At 60.0% G+C, this 18,955-nt stretch overlaps 1 protein-coding gene across 6 annotated transcripts in view; it reads left to right on the top strand.

The window, feature by feature from the left end:
* Positions 1–18,955, top strand: part of INPP5A (inositol polyphosphate-5-phosphatase A) — a 172,075-nt gene that overhangs the window by 137,779 nt on the left and 15,341 nt on the right. For all 6 annotated transcript variants that reach the window (XM_088019925.1, XM_028119874.2, XM_028119876.2 and 3 more), the window contains 3 exons: positions 654–738; positions 14,177–14,272; positions 14,401–14,475. In XM_088019925.1, coding sequence (XP_087876051.1) covers positions 654–738; positions 14,177–14,272; positions 14,401–14,475 — 256 coding nt within the window. The remainder of the gene's footprint in view (positions 1–653; positions 739–14,176; positions 14,273–14,400; positions 14,476–18,955) is intronic.

The raw sequence follows: 18,955 nt of genomic DNA, 5'->3' as shown, positions 1-18,955 counted from the left end.
GCTGCCATGTTGGGGCGGGTGGAGGGAGCGGTCTTCTGCCTGCCCGTGAGGGAAGAGGGGTCTGTGAGGCGGCTGCTGGCTGACCTGGAGGCTGTCACGCTTGCCGTGTGTGCATGTCTCAGTAGAAAAATGGGAAAGGGATTGTGGTCAATTTAAAATAGGTGGAAAAGATGTTTCCAAGCAGGCGGTGCCTCAGTTTAAAAAAAAAAAAAAAAAAAAAAGATGCAGTTGCTCTGCTTTTATGCCTTTGAAACATGGAAATGGGGCCGATACGTAAACACTTCCAGAGCAAGCTCAAGCGTACGTCCCGCCTGGGAGGAGTCGTGGAGGCGCCCGGCAGAGGCCCTGGCCAGCGGTCCTTCCCCGGTGTCCCGACCCTGTGCCCCTGTGAGAGCCCCCTACCCGGCCCTCGTTCTTCTCACGTGCAGGCTGGACCTCCAAACCAGATGCAGTTTCCACGCCGCGCTGGCCCACTTGTTAGGACACCCTGGTGGCATGCACATGTCAGCGTGGAGAGAACCGTGCGTGTCTGGTGGGTGTGCGGCGTGGTCACTGGGCTGCTTGGGAGCGCGTGGAAGGCACGTGTGAGGGGCACGTGGTGGAAGGGAGGCTGATTGGCGTGCAGATAACGTTGTCCCCTTCTCTCCTCCCAGAATCATCGACCAGCGATTCGAGAACGTGTCCTACTTTGTGTTTGGTGATTTCAACTTCCGGCTGGACTCCAAGTCCGTGGTGGAGGTAGGTACCGGCGCCCAGCCTCATCGGGAGCCCTTAGTCGGGGTTTTAACCAAAGCTGCGGAGTCAGGGTCTGCCCCTTCCGGGCAAGTTCAGCCCTGTCCTTCTCACGGCTTGTATTTAAGGCAAATATTCCCAATAAGGAGGTTTTCCTGTCAAAAGGGGGGCTGTTACTGGAAATAGAAACGGACAGAGTGTCACAGACTTCTGCAGCTGCTCAAGTGGTCGTTGCCCATATGGGGACGCCATGTCCTGCTGGGACGGTTCCGCCATCTGCTGTTGAAAAGTGGACAAGCCGGTGGGGAGACGTGGCTGGAGGGGCTGCTCCATCAGCTTCCTCATTGGGAGTGCCGGAAACCCGTCTTTCACTGAAAATTCGTGGCTGTTGCTCAATCCCCAGGGGCCTGGGGGCCGTGTGTCTCCTGGGTGCACCTGCAGGGCCCCTGGCGGGATGCCCCGCTAAGAACAGGTGCAGACGGAAAGCCTTGGCCCTGCCCCGTCCCAGCCATGTGACCTCGGAGCATCACCTCTGCGGCTGGGAAGGGGGGTCTGTGGTTCTGGCTCAGGGCCGAGGCTCCAGGGTGCACCCCTGCCCCCTGCAGCAGTGACTGCAGTCCCAAAACCAGCTGCAGCAAAGGGGAGCCCAGCCCAGCCCCCGCCACCACTCCTGCACAGGCATGCCGGCGGCCCACGCCCGGTGTGCAACACACCCCAGTGGAGACCTGGGGGCCGTCCAAGCCATCACCTTCCCGTCAGCGTCCATCGTCCATCCTCTGCAGAAGCGGTTCCTTATAGTCAGCTGGGGTGGCTGCCCATCATTCCATAGCTCCCTGTGGCTGACAGACATGAGTAATGTACGGAAATTCTCTTCTTTCATAATGTAATGAATCCAATGGCACCCCACTGCGCGGGCTCACGGGGCGTACGGGTGGTCACACGCCACATGCTGGGAGAGCGTGGGGCACCCCGCCACGAGCATTTCGGGCGGACAAGTGAATCCCGCCAGGATTTTGAGATCCTTCGCTTGGTTCTGCTAGTTTTCCTTTCCTCACGGGGGGGTTGGGGGGCAAGTCCATCAGATCCCAGGCCCTCCAGCGAGCCCAGGAGCTCGTCGGTCTTGTTGAAATGCTATTTCTAGGATAGGATTCAGATTTTCAGGAGAAGTGGAATAGCACACGTATGCCTGCCCCTCCTGGACCCCACAGGGCACTGTGCGGGGGCCCCAGCCTCGTCCTCGGTCAACCTGGCTGGCCCTGGCCCAGCAGCTCGGGGTCCTGCCCCCATCCCCCACCGGGGGCAATCAGCTGGCCCACCGCCAGCCGAGGAGACAAGGGGACGCAGGGAGGTGGGGCCACCTGCACTAGCAGAGCTCAGATGGTGAGAAGCTCCGCTCCCGCGTTGTCTGCCCCTCCCACCTGCGGGACGTCAGGCACGAAGTACGGTTTTAAGTACTGGGAAGAGTATGTGCGTTTCTGTGGTCCCTCCTTTGAGGAGGTCAGTTAATACGTTACCGCTACGTTCTAGCTTAAACATTTTTACGTATCTGTCCAGGTCCTGCCGAGTGCTCTGCTAGGAGGCCCCACGGTGGTGGTGCTGGGGAGGCACGGGGGCCCAGGGCGCGTAGTGGGGAGACAGAGGGCTCCCGGTGTAGACGGAGGGTGTGGGAGGTCACAGAAGGCGGCAACGGCGCAAATGCTTCTCAGCAGCTCATCGTCATCACGTGGCCTCTCCAGCCCCCTGGCCTTGCTGTGTCCCCTTGCCTTGGGGCCCATCCGAAATCCAGCCTGGCTTCATCTCAAGGTCCTCAACTAATTACGTCTACAAAGACCCTACTTCAGAATAAGGTCCCATTCTGAGGTCTGGGTGGACACAAATTTGGGGGGGACTCTTCAACCCGTGACAGCCCATAACACCAGAGCGACACGTCTCCCCTGCATTCAAAAGACTGAACGCTAAACAGTAAACACGCTTCTTGGCAAACGTTCACCTGAAGATAAGTTCAACTGAAAAAGAACAAATTTCTTTCACTGGTGACTAATTTCAGTGGTGCCAGTTAAGCTGTCTTTAGTTACCAAATTTTAAAATACCGCGTAAGCACCTCTTTTGGAAACTCAGAATCTGCTAATGGCTTGGCTTCACTTTTTTTAAAAGGGTTTTAACTGTAAAAACAAGAGACATCTTGTGGGAACCCTGAGAGTCAGAGTCAGTCTGAGCTGCCCGTGGTCGGGCCCTCAAGAAGATGGTTGAGGAGAGGTGTTCAGGAAGCCCAGGCGCCCTGAGTCCGGCCCTGGCAAATGCAGATTCAGGGCCCGCCACCCTGAGGGCCAGGCTCTCAACCAGGCCTCTGACCCACTTCACTTTGCTTTTAATTGTCTCCCAAATTGTCTAGTGAGCCTGTGACGGGACCATCAGGCACGGCTTCCTGTCGGGACAGTGTCACGGCAACTTGTTAGAAACGCTCATCCTCAGGGCCCCTGTGTGGAGACGCTCGTCACATTGAGCCTCGCGCATCTCGGCGTCCCCTGGGGCACCCCGGCCGCACTGGCTCGGGAACACAACCTGCAGGTGCACACGTGGGACGACTCCCGAGCTTCTCACCTCTGAGCTGGACTGTGCCGGGGGCAGCCCTGTGACGGTCGCGATGTTTCCAGAGCCCTCGTGGGAGGCTGCCCTGTGTTATTACATGGAAGGCCATGGGGTCCCGGGGGTCGTCAGGCTCTGCTGCACCACAAACTGCGGTTTGTTTTCGGCAGGTTGCGTGGGTGGTTCTGCTTCACAGACGCCCGTGGCTGGGTTGGAGACTCTGATTCTGGTTGCCGCTTTCCAGCTGGCTACTCCAAGCCGGTGTCTCTCCCTCAGCGGTCCAGTGGGTGTTGCCCGCCTGCCTGCCGGGTGCCCTGGGGTGAACACAGGGCACGGCCCCCGTGGTGCCAGGAGAGCCGTGGGGACCGGGTCTGCCTAGCAGGTGGGACACTTGAGTCTGCTTTTCCTGATGGGCCTTTCTGTCCATTCCCTGCCCCCCCCGGGAGTCAAAACAGCAACCTGAGAGCAGTGTCCTCCAGAGCGTCTGCTTCCCGGGACCCTGTGCTCAGAAGCCCCTGCCTTTTGCAGGAGAGCCCTGTTTTGGATGCAGCCGTGTCTGTGGACCTTAGTATCAGCCAGAGGCCAGCCGGGCATGTTTTGGGCTGGGGTCTCCTGTGGGCAAGGCCTGGCTAGAAAGCTGTGGAGTCTTGTCCGGTTCTCAAGTGTAGTCTGCGGGCGTCCGTGAGATTGGCAGTGTGGACGGGGCAGACAGCACTGGGGTGTGGGCAGCCAGGAGGAGGAGTCCCGGATGAGTGCAGGCCGTCCTCTGTGCATCCGCCACCAGGGGCCCAGAGTGCTCTCTGCCCCTCTGTGGTGCTGAGGAGGTGAGTGGGTCCCCAACCTCTCCTTCCAAACCACACCATGGCCCAGGAAAGACACAGATCCGAAGGAAGCAGTGGGGCTTGACCCACACTGCCCACCACTGGCCTGGGCCTGGCACTGTCCCTCCTCCTCTCCACCCGGGTGCACAGGCAGACGGCCCTCAGCAGTGACCCCCCTTGGAACAGCCGCTTGTGGACACCCACACTCAGTGCTCACAGACCAGGTCCCGGGGTGGGGGGAGAGAGCCGTGCCGACCTCGACCCTTGGAGTTCTGGAGGAGGAGCCCACACGCGGTTTTCAGATTGCCTGAGGTCAGCGTGGCTGCCGACCAGGAATGCCCTGGACAGTGCCGTGTCTGCGTGTGGTAGGAAGGCCTAAGGAGGGTGATGGGAGCACGCCTCCTGCCTGACGGGGACTTGTGCAAACACCACAGTTGCTTCGTCCGCCCGGCGGGTCTCTTCCCTTGCAGCGCTCCCCTGAGAAGCCGCTGCCTGACTCGGCTTTGGGTTTGCTTGCTGATGCCCCAGCTGGAGCGGCAAGGTCAGCCTCCCGGGACCTGGGGCAGCGAGCACACTGGCGGGAGTCATCAGAGGTTAACTCAATCTGCCTCTGAAACAATGAGGGGCCAGTGAGCGGCTTGCGGCTACGGCCACTGTGAGGGACAGGCTGTGATTGTCTGTCCGGCGGCCGGGGGCGGGGGGAGGCGCCTCCCGGGTGGGGGTCAGTCAGGCCCGAGCAGGATGGGGAGATCTTGTCGCGGCGAGCAGGGAGGGGGCAGGGCCCGCTGATGCAGAGGGAGAGGACCCCGGCCCCTGGGAACCGGCAGCCTCCTGTTTCAGACGCACACGGATGCCCGCGAGCTTGCAGAGCAGAACTGAGAAGACAGTTCTGGGAGCAAACTTGGCGCTGCCGCCGGAGCCATAATTAAAGCACACATTAGACAGGGTCGTCACGTGCCGACCGATGGGCCACGCGTCACGAAGCGGATTATTAACGCGGCCTCCGGCTCGGCCCTGCGGGCGGGACCACGCGAAGGGTATGTTTTACGCCTTGTGCGGTGGCTGCGAGCAGCTGGGGCGCTCAGCTGGCCTCAGTGACAAAGGGCGACAGTGGTGCCAGGCGCTCCCGTCTCTGCCCGGCCGCGCCCACCTGCCGTCCTTCATCCCTGACAGCGATGCTGACGCATGTGCTTCTGGAGGCTGGCGGCCGTTTCAAAACCAGTTGTCAGTGAGTGACGTGTGCGCGTGCACTCAGGTGCCAGGTGGGCCTGTCAGAACATGGGTCCTGTGAGGCCCGTCTGGGAGAGGCGCCCCCAGCACTGACGGCGCTGGCCTTGGAAGGGGCCAGAAGGACCCACGGCAGAGCCAGCCCACTGCATCCCGAAACCGCCGAAGACCCCAGCCAGCAGCAGGGGTGCGGCCAGCTCCCCAGTGCCCAGAGCCCCGTCCCCAGACCGCAGACTTCGCTGCCGCCAGCCTCCTTCCCTCAGGTGCTCCCACGTCCTGGAGAAGGCGCTCCCACTCGGCCTGGAGGGGGCATTGCCCTGTCACGGCCTGTGCCAACCCTCTGGAGGCCCTCCAAGATCCGGCAGCCAGGAAGGTCGCCGTGCCGACACCGAGAGCAGGAGGAAGCGCTTGTGGGCATTCTCTCCAGCTAGCTTGTTGGTACAAAGCCCAGCCACGCCCCAGACACTGCCACGGACAAGGTGCACGCAGGCCCCCGTCAGCCCCCCGTCAGCCCCCCGTCAGTGCCCCTGTCAGCCCCCAGCAGCCCCCGTCAGGCCCGTCAGCCCCCGTCAGCCCCCTGTCAGCCCCCGTCAGCCCCCCGTCAGCCCCCGTCAGCCCCCCGTCAGCCCCCAGCAGCGAGTTGGTGTTTCTGCCCATGCTGTGGTGGGAGTGGTGGGTGTGAGCAGCCCAGGAGCTCTGGGTAGCCTGGCATCCACGGACAGAGGGAAGGGATGCCCCAGCCCACGTCTCAAGTCCCGAGAGGCACCCGGAGAAAGCCTCGTTGGGCATGGAGCGGTCACAGCCCGGAGCGGCCTCAGGTGGTGTGGGTTTAGGTGTGCAGAAGCTCCATCCTCTTGCCACGAGTAGATGCTGGTGGTCAAGAGGGTTTCTCTTCTGAACTGGGAGCCGGTGCAGACGGGGCTGCGTGTCCAGGCCGCCTCCTTGCTCCGGACGCCACTTGTCTCCGCAGTGGCTGAGTGGGGAGTGGGGGGGCTCATGCGCGGTGCGTTGGCTTATTGTGTGGCTTTTTAAGAGTCTTACTTTAAAACAACAGATTTACTCATATAAATCATTAAATTCATTTAATTACTGTTTCAGAAAAAAAAGAAACCTTTATGTGGTCTGTTTTGAGATAGAGCTTGTGGCATCAAACTAAAGCAAACTATGACGTTATACTTAATTATGACGTTATACTTAATTATGACGATTCTGGGTTTCATATTTAGGGTATTTTTTTTCAAGATTTTATTTATTTATTTGACAGAGAGACACAGTGAGAGAGGAAACACAGGCAGGGGAGGGACAGAGGGAGAAGCAGGCTCCCCGCGGAGCAGGGAGCCCGATGCGGGGCTGGATCCCGGGACCCTGGGACCATGACCTGAGCCGAAGGCAGACGCCTAGTGACTGAGCCCCCCAGGCGTGCCACTAGGGTATTTCCTCCCAGAAAGTTTGCCTTACAAACATTAGTTTGTTTTTCCAATTGGTAGATTGATGTCAAAATAATTATTCCCATAATTATAGAAAAAAGGTCCCCTAATGTGGGACCTTGATTTGCTGATTCATGGTCAGGTCTGTGCTCACCAATCTGTGATGCTTTTTTCTGTGTGTCCTGCTAGTTCATGCCCACTCTTGGCGTCAGCGCAGCTCATGGGGATTTTAGGACTGCAGCGGGGTGCCAAAGCCGGTGGGCAGGTTCCCTCTCTGTGGCCTACGCTCCTGGTGGGAAGAAGTGCCCCTGCCCCCCAGGCCTCCCAGGTCGGAGCCCTGGCGTGTCCATGGAAGCCCGGGTGTTCTCAAGAGACCAAACCAAGAGCGTGTCCAGTGTCCCTGGCCAGGGCCTCGTCCCTGGCCTGAGCTGCGGGTGTGCACAGACCTGCTGGACACCAGTCTGAGAAGAGCACACGCAGCTTCCTTCTGGAATGCCGGCTGCGTGGTCCTGTGTGGGCTCACAACCACCGTTGGGCTTTGCCCAGCGCACCCGAGCTCCATCAGCACCCGTCCTTGTGGCCCGGCTGGTAGGGAGTCCGCGGAGCCGTCCTGGGAGAGATGAAAGGGTCTTTATGGCTTGTTGTTGTTCTGGATGAACAGTGCACAGTCTGAAACAGAGGGGGAAGGTGCCTTGGCGGCTGACCTAACTCTCGTAACAGCGCCTCCTCAGGACCCGCTCACGGCTTCCCATGTCCCCCTGCTGCATTGGCCAGGGCCCTCACTCCCATGGTGTCAGCACTTTGGGGTCCTCAGAGGTGGTCGTTCCCCAACACTTATTAATAGGCCTCTTTCCTGCTGAGAGTGCAGGGGTTTGGTGGGAAAACCTTGGAAAGAGCCAGAGCTCATGGGAAGGGTCTTTGGGAAGTCAGCATAAAGGGGGCGGGTGACCACTGGGGACCATTCCTGCTGGAGGCAGTGCCCCTTTCCAGGGAGAGGGCAAGACCTCGAGGTGCTCTCTGGTGGAAGCTGCCCTGCTCGGCCCTCAGGCCCTCTGGCTGGGACCGTTCTGTGTGTCAGTGCAGACCAGCCTGACCCCCAAAACCAAGGGGGTCACCACCGGGCCACTCCTGTTTGCAGCCACCAGGCCCGCCACCCTCCCCTGCTGTCACACCCCTCTGTGCGTCTCAGGCGCTGTGTGTGCCTGGGGATGCGTGTCCACGTGTTGTGTGCATGGGGTGCTTGCTCTAACCCCGTAGCTGATGTGGTTCCAACACCACAGACCCCGTGGTAAGGCCACAGAATCGCCCACTGGGCCTGGGTGAAGGTGGGGGAAAGGAGCTGCGCTGCGCGCTGTGTCAGAGTCTCTGGTCCATCAAAAAGCCGCTGCTCGCAGCAGGTGCATGGCGCCTGGGCTTGCACCTGGGACCTGCCCTCAGACGGGGCAGAGACCGCTGTTGCCTGGGAGGAAAGTCCACGTGAGCACATAGAGCTCGGGGCCACCCGAGACGGCCGCGCAGGGCACCTGCCCGTCTCCCGGCTCATCCAGACCCCTGGCCTTCGCTCCGCGGTGGCTCCACTCTCCTCTTGGACGGCCTGGGCCGGCTCATCACAGTGGCCCCAACCCCCCACCCCCTGCTCTGCTATGGCCGGAGTGCCGACCTCACTGCTTCCGAAGGTGTCTGCAGCCCCTCCCTGAGCCCCAGACGCCTCCCTGAACAGCCCGCCGCGGACTGGCCACGTCACTTTCCTCCAGGGGCACCCCCAGCACCACACTGTTGCCACTGTGCTGTCGTGGTTTGTCAGGAAGGTCCTGGGAGGGTGGCACAGGGTCCCACGGCTGGTCCTGGGAAGCAGTGGGGCTGTGCCCCCAGGCCTGGGGGTCGATGGCTCTGGTCCTCCTCCATCCCTGAGAGTCCCGATGCCCTCGGGCCCTCTGCTGGGCTCACCACTTCCTTGGCACCTCTGTTTAAAGCTGGAGACTTAAGGGCCATTTCTTCTGCAAGCTCTTCCTGCCGGCCTTTCCAGAGTCGGCCCCGCGAGCATCTGTGGCTGAAATTAGGCTGGAGGCGCCTTTGTTTCCGATTTCACGCCCTCAGAGGGCCTGCATGTTGTTCTGCGGAGCTGTCAGGGGATGAAAGCCTGCAGCAGGGTCCTGCTCCCTGGGAAAGGCGTGAACGATGGGGGAACTGTGTCTCCAAGCCCACCCACCAGTTCACGGAGGCCGGGCCCGGAGTCAGGAGGGGCGCACCCTCCGGGGTCCCTGGGCCCGCGGCAAGGGGCAGGGCTCAAGACTTCTCTGCCTGCGTGCCTCCTGCTTTCTCCATTCTCCTCTGAACTCCTTGGGCCCTCCTTCGCTTGGTCGCCTGAAGCACTCGTGGGCCAGGGAGTGAAGAGAAGCTTCCTCCCTCCTCCTTTCCTCCGTGAGTGTTGATGTCTGGAACACGCCAAAAGCACACTCTGCTTAGCAACCGAACACCTTCTCCCAGTGGGGTTGTTCCTGTCTGGGAGCATGGGGCACGCGGACGGCTGAAGCCCGGGGTTGGCTCAGCTCCAGAGCTGCGATCACAGGCGGCCTGGCAGGAGAGATCAGGTGAGGGTGTCCGTGTGTCCGGGTGCTGCCCCAGGCCGCGGGGGCCTTGTGAGGCCCTCCAGGGTCCCCGTGTGCCTCCCTCAGTGGTCTCGGTTTGAAAACAAAGAAAAGTCCATTCCCGCGGCTGCAGAAGTTCTTAATTCTTAATTCCTTAAGAATTCACTCCAGTGTTTTCCTCGAAACTGCCTGCACTGTGTCTGGACGCGGGGCCCAGGCTGGCTTTGGGGCTCGTTTCTGTTCTGTTTAATGTAGCCCTGAGTGGCTCTGCTGAGGACATCCCAGCCCCGGCACCGTTGTCCGCTCCCTGCACGTTAAAACAGTCTGTGGACGTCTGGCCCGGCTGGTTTTCATCGCTGACTAGAGTCGGGATTGGACCTTGCCCCACCTCTTTGTGCAGCCATGGGGGAGGGACAACGACCCCGAGACAATGGCCCCGCTCACCCCTCTGGAAAACTCTGCTCCGGGCCAGACAAGGAGCGCCTGGCGTCCTCGAGGTGCCGGCCTTCCCCCTTGTGCCGATTTGGGACGGGTTTTGCTGGGGCCAGTGGTCAGGTCAGGAGGCCGCAGGGATGGAGTTTGCGTGTGTGTCCCTGGCTGCCCCTTGTGCTCTGGGCAGGAGGGCACCTTCTTCCGGGACCTTCTGATCCTGTTCCCAGAGGAGTGGGGCCTCCTCAGAATGCTTCTGGAGGTCAAGTCATGCAGACCGTCTGCTGAGAACCTTCTGGGTGCCTGTGGCCTTCAGTGGGGACCCGGCCATCACTGACAGGGGGGCTCAGTTGCAGGAAGGGGGTTCATGGCTCCACCAACAAACAGGTGATTTTGCGTCAAAGCACAGAGACAGGATGTGTGGACTGCCGGGATCCAGGACGTGTGGGCGGTCAGAGGAAGTCACGGGAGCAGAAAGGGCCCTTTCCTGGCATGAGGACCCATGTTCCCAGGAGCTTAGCTCGGCTTCTGCGGCCACTGTGGCCTCTGTGGTTCTCGCACAGGCTCTGGGGATGGGATGTCACGGACCCCAATGAGGAGCCTGCTGACCCCAGGCTTGCCCCAACTCGGCCCTCACTGCATTCCGGAACAGTCCTGCCCCATGCCATGACCCTGAGTGCATCCGAATGTGCAGAGTGATGTGCATCGCGGGCCTGGGGGGTGGGCTTCTTCCAGGCCTGAGGGAGACCAGACCCCTGCCTGCTCCCATGGGGACTTCTCCTGACTCTGGGGGAGAGTGCAACCAAACGCAGGTTCCCAGCCCACAGGGGCCTTGTGGACAGAGGCAGGACTCCCCATTCCTGTTCAGCAGACAATTTTAAATTGGAAATCCGCTTCCAATATATACATCAACTTCCTGCGTTTCCTGGGGTGGAGGGAAGCAGGGGGAGGGAAAGGCGTGCCCCCGAGAAGGGAAGGGCCCTCCAGGCCTCTGGACTCACACCTGCACTGGTGCATGCATCCCCTCCACTGTCCACATCCTGTGGCCCGGGCCCGCTTCCAGAGACTGCCTCCCCAGCACGGCCCGTGTCCTGTCTGCCGTCTGTCCATCTGCTCCCCACCACAGTCCCCACACTGAAGACACCGCACCCAGGGGCCCCTCAGCCCCTCGCCAGCTCCCTGACTGCCTGTCCCTGGAGCCCCCACATGTCTGCTTCACATTCACTGTCCAGTTCTTCCTCCGGGAACCCTCTGTTACAGGGACCCCATGGTCTCACCCTGACACCCTTGACCGCCAGCTCTGCACTGACCGGCTCACAGCCCCCCAGTCCTGGCATATGCAGAGGCCACCTGCCCGCCCGGGGCTGAGCTGATCCTTTGGAAACTTTGGCTGAGAGTCTGCCTCGGCCGGCTGAGCTCACGGCAAACTGCGGGAAACCTGCTCAGAGACCACATTTTGGACACAGATGGAGGCGTGTGTCCTGCCGCCTCTGGAGTGGGTATGCAGCACAACAGCTGTGGCTTTTTCACGTATGGTGTAGAAACTAAGCAGTTTAAACAAGGAGACTTTCCAACCTCTGTAAAGCTGCCTTACCTAATTCCTGTTCCTGATGGAACTTTTCAAATTTATGTTCAAATGTTTTTGCTCTATGTGCCTCTCACCAACACAGACTAAAACATACCGCATGGAACTTGGGGACATACTTCCTAACAGACCTAGCTGCCCCCAAATCAGGCTTTGTTCAGTAAGGCCAGAAGGAGACTCGAACTCTGGACTTTCCTGACCTCTCCGATCCAGCCAGCTGGCATTCCTGGGAAACCAAGAGCCTGGAGCTCTGTCATGCACGTGGTAGGTGCCGGTCAGACCAGTGCATGCTCTGCAGTGGGGCCTGAGCTCCACCCGCTCACCCTCCATGCTGCCATGGACCACGGGGCCTTTATGTCTGCAGCAGAGGATATGGAGTGGATTCTGCAAGACTGCATCTTGAAGGCCCGGCTGGAAGGGTCCAGGGGTGCTGGCATCCTCGGTCGAGTTTTGTACCATGGGGGAGCATGGTAGCAGTTGAGTGGGAGTGCTTGGGACAGACATAGCTCCTGGATGGGCAGGGCACGCAGGCTGTGTCAGGCTGGCTGTAAACTGGGGTTTACAGCCCAGTTACACGAACCCAGCCCAGGGCCCTGGGGGTGCCCTGTCCAGCAGCCCTGCTTCAGAACTTACCCGGACTGAGAAGAAACCCAAGAATTTCATTATCCACACAACAGGTGGACAGCCTTGGGGACAGTGGTCCCGTGAGACTCCGAGTGCCGAGAAGACAAAGTGCGGGGCTGTCCTGTCTGCTGTCCCTTCGTGTGGCTGCTGATAATGAAATAAATCTTAGGTAGCTCTTAAAAAATAGCATTTTGGGTATTATTTTTTTCTCCTTTCAAAAGAAAAACCCCTTCCGTAAGTAGGCGAGCGGAAAGGCCCCGGCCTGCAGGTTTCTGCATGGCTGGTCATGACTGCGGACTGAAAGCGGAGAGGAGGCCGAGGCCAGGCTGGCCGGGGCCTGATCACTTCTTGACAACCTGGTGAATGAGGTGGCTCCGTGGGAGGGTGCGGAGAAAGCGCCGGCCCCTCTCCTAGCGCCCGGGCTGATCAGATGTTTATCCTTTGGGAACCCGCCCGAAATGGCTAAATAAAGCAATTTTTTAAAAAGTTTCTAGCAGATGCCTTTGGGAGAAGAACCGAGAATTTCCTGAATCGCATCCTGCGGTGGCTACAATGGCCCTCAGCCTGTGGAGCCCTCCCCCATTCAAGGAAGCACTTAAGCCACTTAAGCGCATTAGCATCTGGATGGAGCTGGACCTCCTCGGGGCGCAGGGGTGGGCAGGGTGGCAGCGCTCTGCTCCGGATTGTTCCTGCGCTTGTTCTAATCCCTGCTGCTTGAAGGCGGCCAGACTGATTTGTGACACATGAGTCCAAAAGCCACTTTGGGGGCTTGACCTGCTTAAACTCATCTGTGCTCTGAATGTCAATGGCCTGTCCTGGAGGATGCTGTGGGGACGGCGGCCGCTGCCTCCCCTGCCCCACGCTGGGCCGTGTGCATGCCCGCCACACACCCCTCCCCCCCCCCCCCCCCCGCCCCGCGTACCTGGAAGGGGTCTGCCCTGGGCTCTGGAGGGGCTTTCGGCTCATCCCAAAGGGTCCCTGCTCAGGAGGGTTCCCCACCCAACCCGGGCCTGCTCTTCCACTCTCCCCTGGGTGAAGGGCTTCTCACAACTTCACAAGGGCCCAGGAGTCAAAATTAGTTGTTTTCTTGCGGTGGTCTCTCTCTCTCTCTCTCTCTTTTTTTTTAATAAAACTCATCTAGTCATTTTTAAAGAATAGCTCCATTGAGGTTTGGTTTACACACCGGTCTCAGTCCCAGGCAGCCTCCGCGTGCCCTTTCTGGACATTTTGTGTGCATGGACCCTGGTCCCATGTGACCTTTCCCTAAGGAAAGAGCAATGTCAGTGGCAGGGGGTGGGGGCCCCCGCTTCCCGCGTCCAGTCTGCCTTCTCTCTGTGCTGCTCTCCTTCTGAACAAGGACAAGTCCCTTGCACTTCCTTTGTTACGTACGTTCCTCAGTAGCCCTGATGGCCCAGGGCCCCAGGAGCCGGCTTGCTGCCCTGGGTCTCCAGTGTCGTCCTGCCGTTAGGGAGCCACCCGTTGGCACCCGCTCCAGCCTTTCCCGCCTCACACGCAGTTTCGACGGGAGGAATTTTCTCAACAAACCTAGACGTAATTTAGTTGGTAGTCCGTCAGACGGTGGCCTGCTTGCCATGCCCCGGGCTGTGCCCTGTGGCTGTGGGGCTGACCCTGCCCCCTTGTCCCTCTCCCTGCCTGTTCAGCTGTTCCCTCCCTCAGCCGGCCAGTCTCTGCCCCGAACCCAGCGTGGCCTCTGTTCTCCCTGCTGTTGCCTTCCCCGTCTTGTCCTGCTGCCCGTGGGGCAGATCTCGTGGCAGTGTGTGTCCCCAGCCTGCCACGGGGACAGCACAAGACGGCCGTTGAGTTCCCCGCCCCTCCCCTGCCCAGGGCTGTCTTCAGTGAAGCCCCAGCAGACCTTCCAGGGTCCGAGCCGAGCCAGCTGTGGGCAGCTCCCGGGAGCCGAGGCGGACAGGGAGGCCAGGGCCCGCGCCAGGTGTGCGGCGCTTGCCGACAGGCCTGCCCTTGGACGGGGTGCCCGTCACGCTCCCGCTGCCATGCGGGCGGGTCCGCGGTCCCTTTACGTGGAGGGGCTGGGAAGGATGGGGTCAGGGAGAGAGGCCAGGAAGTGTGCTGATCGCGCTGAGGAGACGGGCTGTGGGCCCCTCTCGTGGGACTGAGGCCCCTCTGTGTCTCTCCCAGACCCTCTGCACAAAGGCCACGATGCAGACCGTCCGTGCCGCCGACACCAACGAAGTCGTGAAGCTGATATTTCGTGAGTCGGACAATGACCGGAAGGTAAGCGCACCCCGAGCTGAGGGCCGCGCCCGCGGCAGGCCACTGTGGCCATTTGGAGCTGGGGGGCGCAGGGACTGCTCAGGCGTGGCCCTGCTCCTCCTGCACTGACGTCCTCTACCACTCTGCAGGTTATGCTTCAGCTGGAGAAGAAACTCTTCGACTATTTCAACCAGGAGGTTTTCCGTGACAACAACGGCACTGCGGTGAGCGCTGCCTCCAGATGCCCCTGGGTTCCTGGGCCCCCGAGACTGTGCACCTGCAGCTGGGACAGTCCCCGCCCTGGGTCTGGAGACCCTCCACGTGGGAGGTGGGGTGCTCATGCCCTAGGTGCTCAGGGCGGCCAACACAGGCATGGGCTCCGTGTGCACGTCTGACCAGGCCTTCCCGCGGCTGCGTGTGTGCACACGTGCGTGTGTGCAGAGTGCAGTACGTGTTGGTTGAGACCTGGTCCTGCGGGAGCCACTCCTCTGCTTTGAAACCACCGCCCACCCTTGAGAATCCAGAGACGCAGCACGGGGCAGCCAGACCCGCCAAGTGATTCGGGCCTGCTTTAGTGTGTTTCTGGGGTGTCTCGTTGTGCGGTCACAGAGTACTGGTGGGTGAGCAGTTCGTGTGTGGTAGCCCCACTCTGGACAGCCCCATTCTACGAGGGGGCGGCCCCTGACCCCACGGCCCCCGGGGTGCAGTGTGCAGAGGCAGGTCCTGGATGGCGCGTGCCGGAAGTGTGAGGCTCCCCTAAGGGCGGGTGCCCCGGCAGATAAGGACACCTGAGTACCACTGCTGCCTGCCGCCCTCCAGCCTGTCTGCTCTCCCTGCCGCCCACCCGTGCTCTGGGGGGCTCTGTGCATAGCTGTCCCCCTTTTCATCTCCCCGTGCCCCCATGCCCTGCAGTCTGGCCTCTGTGCCACCAAAACCCTTGTCACCCACCTCGAAGATACTTTATTCCAAAGCCTGGACGTCATGCCCCACCCCCTCGATCCCTGTGCTCACCTCTCTGCATCTGGGAGCCCCGGCTTGGTCTTGTCACCCCTGCCCTCAGGCCCCGGCCATGCTGAGTGCTCTACAGCTGTGCCTCAGCTTCCCACCCGTGTGTGGGAGGGTCGCTCCGGTCTGTGTGCAGATGGACGCTGGCGTGTGTCAGTGCTGGGAGACAGCACGGTCCCACCAGGCAGCAGACTGTCGGTCCCGTGTCCCTCCTTCACACCGCTGGCCAGGAACTGCAGTCCTGCCTCCATCCCTGCACCCACTCCTCCCTCCATCCCTGTCCTTCCCCGAGGCTGTGCCCACTACCCCGGAGCCACTGCCTCTTACTTGCTGCAACAGCCCCATCAGCGTACCCTGAGCCTGGGGCCCAGCCTGGGGCTTGTCTCGTGTACAGAGGGTCAGGCCTCAGCTCCAGGCCTTAGCCACTTCCCACGGATCTCAGGTGAGCCTGGGGCCTGCTCACTCACGTGGGCCAGGAGCCTGCTCTGGTCTCTGAGCCTCATTCGCTGCTTGGCTCTCTCTGCCCGCCCCCCCCCCCCATTCAGGCACTGGGTTTACTTTTGCCCCAGCAAATGCTCTGATCCTTACCTGCCCTTCCCACCGGCCTGTCCCAGTGGGCACTGTGCCCTTTGGCCCTGGCCAGTTCATATCTCACTTCCTCAGGGGGCCTCAGGCCCTGGCGAGATTGACTGTCCTCCTATGTCCCCTGCAGTGCCCAGCTCAGCTTGCAGACACTTACGCCCAGTCCACTCCCCTAGGCGGGAGGCACCAGGGTGAGGACCTGTCCTACCCGCCAGCCACGCCAAAGTGTGCAGCAACCCGGTGATTTCAGGGCCTGAGCACTCGGGGCACAGGCAACCCCGAGGGGCAGCTTTGGGGACAGAACTGTTGGGGGGCACCGGCTGCAGGGGACGTACCCAGGAGACTCTCTGGGCAGCTGCATGACTCTCTGAGCTTGGAGGCAGGGTGGGCTCTCTGGGCCCCTGATACAGAGGCAGCCCCCTGACGCGGGGGGACAGTGAGGCCTCCAGGGCGGTAACAAAGCGGGAGAACAGCAGACGGAGTGGCACTGGGGCAGCCAGGGCCTGGAATGTTCCGGAAGGAGCAGGACATGGGTGAGCAGGGTACGCTGTGGGGTCTGAGCCAGGGCGGCATAGGGCAGCCAGGGAGAAGTTGTGTGTCCTGGAAACGGGGAGCCAGCGCACACGGATCCACGGTCACTGTCTTTCTCTGGTAGTGTCTGGACAAAGCATGTGTTACCACCATCAGAAATAACAAGTGTTGTCGCCATTGGACATAACAGTTTTTATCTCTGTGTTTATCTAGCATATGAAATTTTTTAAGACAGAGGGAAGTTTGAATATTCAGGAGAATGTTTGTATTTTATGCAGAGATGAAAAAATGCAGTACAGAGTTACAGAGTAGATTTCCACGTGGCTGTTTTGGAAAGACCCACGTGCCCCTTTGTCGTGTGTGTCCAGAATCTCAGATGGAGAGAGTCGCGCCCGGCCCGGCGCCTTCCCCAGGGGTCTGCCAGGGCTTCTCCAGACCATCCTGCTGCTGCTGAGGGTCCCAGGCGCTCGGTGCCTTCAGAAATGCCCCGCAGGGTCACACCGGTGTGCGCGCTCCGTGCCCCGGGCCGCCTCCACGTCCATCACACACAGGAAGCGGGGTCGTCCAGACCAGCCACGGGGACAAGATAAATGGTCTGACGAGCCATCGCACCCCAGTGGGGAGGCACACAGCCCCACGGCCACTGGAACAAACAACCCATCCACAGGATGGATGTGCCTGTGCCGGACGCAGCCCCAAAATCCATCGCGCCCTTCATCAAGCACCGGTCTTGTACCCGTCTGACAGAAATTTAATTCAAGCTGGCTTCTGGAAATAATTATTGTATTTTAAGAGTAGTAATCATTGGCCGGGACATGATTGAATGTGTCCATGCCTATTGACTTTTTCTATGATTTATAGCTTTGTTTAGTCGATATTCCCATCGAAATTGTATAATTAATTATAAGTGTGGCTGTCAGGGCGGCAGGATGGAGTGCCCTGGTGAGGATTTGGAGAGATTAAATTTTCCTTGGCTGTCCCAGGGCAGGGCTTGGGAATCTTCACAGCGCTCGGCCTGTTGGATAGAGATGTTTTCTGTGTGTTTAGCAACTGCTCTAGCTCAAGGCGCATTGATTTTCCGGGCTCTTTTTTCTTTATCAGCGTGGTGTCTCTGCAGTAACAGTGGAATTTGTGCGGCTGGGACAGCTTCTGACAGATACGTATGATCAGCCAGGCTGCTTTATCATTGTCTACACACGCCCGCGCTGTTTTTCACTTTATAATCAAAAAGAATGTTTAAGATACATGTGAAATTGGTTATCATGTTTCTGAAAAATCTCAAAGAGAAACAAATTATCATTTCAACAGAAATGCAACATAATTTCTAATCAGGAACCTCTCTCACAGCTGGTGTTGGCCCCAGGGGCCGCACTGCCCCCCCACACACGCACCCCCACGGCTCTCATGGAGCCCAGGGTGCTGTCCCCTCCTGGTCCCACAGTGAGGGGGGGGGTCCAGCATGCTGGCCGCCCAGCCTGCGACCAGATGGCCCAGCTCGGGGTGTGTGTGGATGTGTTTCCAGGCAGTGCCACCTGAGAAGCGTCCATTTCCGGACAGGGGCTTGGGGCCGTGTGAATGTGGGCTGCGGTGTGGGCAGCAGGACAAGCTCGGGAGGGCGGCCCTTGCGGACAGAGACCCTACCCCGGACGTCTGGGTCCTCCCCAAAGTGGCTCTGTTACTGTCTTAGTAGCTGGAAGATTCAAACCCATTCCAAACCAGATGTTTATTTGCTTTAATTTCCCTTTACACGCTTAGCAAGTAGAAATGTGGTGAAACGTGGTGGGGTCCAAGTGGCTCCCTCCCCAGGTGCAGCTGCTGTTCGGGACCAGGGCGGCTGGTCTGACAGGCTGTCCTCAGGCCCTCCTGCTCGGAGCCACGCCGATAGCTCCTTCCTTCCTCCTGCAAGGCCGCACTTGCTGAAGTGTATGTGGGCGCTGCAGACCCCGGGCCGTGGCATCTGTGATGAGTGGTTCAGGACCCCACCAAACCTCACCTATATTCCAAAACCACATCACGGGGATGCACCCGTGTGGATGCTCTCCGGGCAGGTTCTGGCCACCGAGGTGGTGCGGGGCCCGGGAAGACTAACAGGGTCCCTTTCTGAGGCTGCACAAAACAGAGGAATGTTCAGTAGGTGACCATTGAAAGCCATGCGCTCACACGCATGTGCTCATGTGCACCCAGGCACCCACACGCAGGTGTGCACGTGCGCGTGCGCACACACACACAGAGCCAGCGTCACACTGCGCCATCACGTCCCCCTCCAGTCCCTCTCAGTGCCCCAGGGCTGATTGTGGCGACCTGGGAACCCCCCCACCATTGCCCCGTGGGGTCAGATACACAGTGGAGTGAAGGTGGTCAGCATCCTCGTGGTCAGAAATGTATCAACACAGCAGAACACACATGTGCACATGTGTGAACAAACCCTGGCCACCAAGGATGGTGGGTCCTCCGTCCTCTTGCAGAGTTTGAGAAGCAGCTGAGGGTTTGGCCCACAGCCAGGAGGCAGTGGTGTCTCGTTTAGGGAGCATGGGGGTGTGGGCGGCATCAGGTAGCCGCCCGCAGTGAGGAGAAAAGAACCCCTTT

The sequence above is a fragment of the Eumetopias jubatus genome, unplaced genomic scaffold, assembly GCF_037043125.1.
Source record: "Eumetopias jubatus isolate StellerSeaLion01/CBP00866 unplaced genomic scaffold, mEumJub1_p1.0 scaffold_17, whole genome shotgun sequence".
Taxonomy (NCBI): domain Eukaryota; kingdom Metazoa; phylum Chordata; class Mammalia; order Carnivora; family Otariidae; genus Eumetopias; species Eumetopias jubatus.
This window is presented reverse-complemented; position numbering and strand designations above follow the sequence as displayed.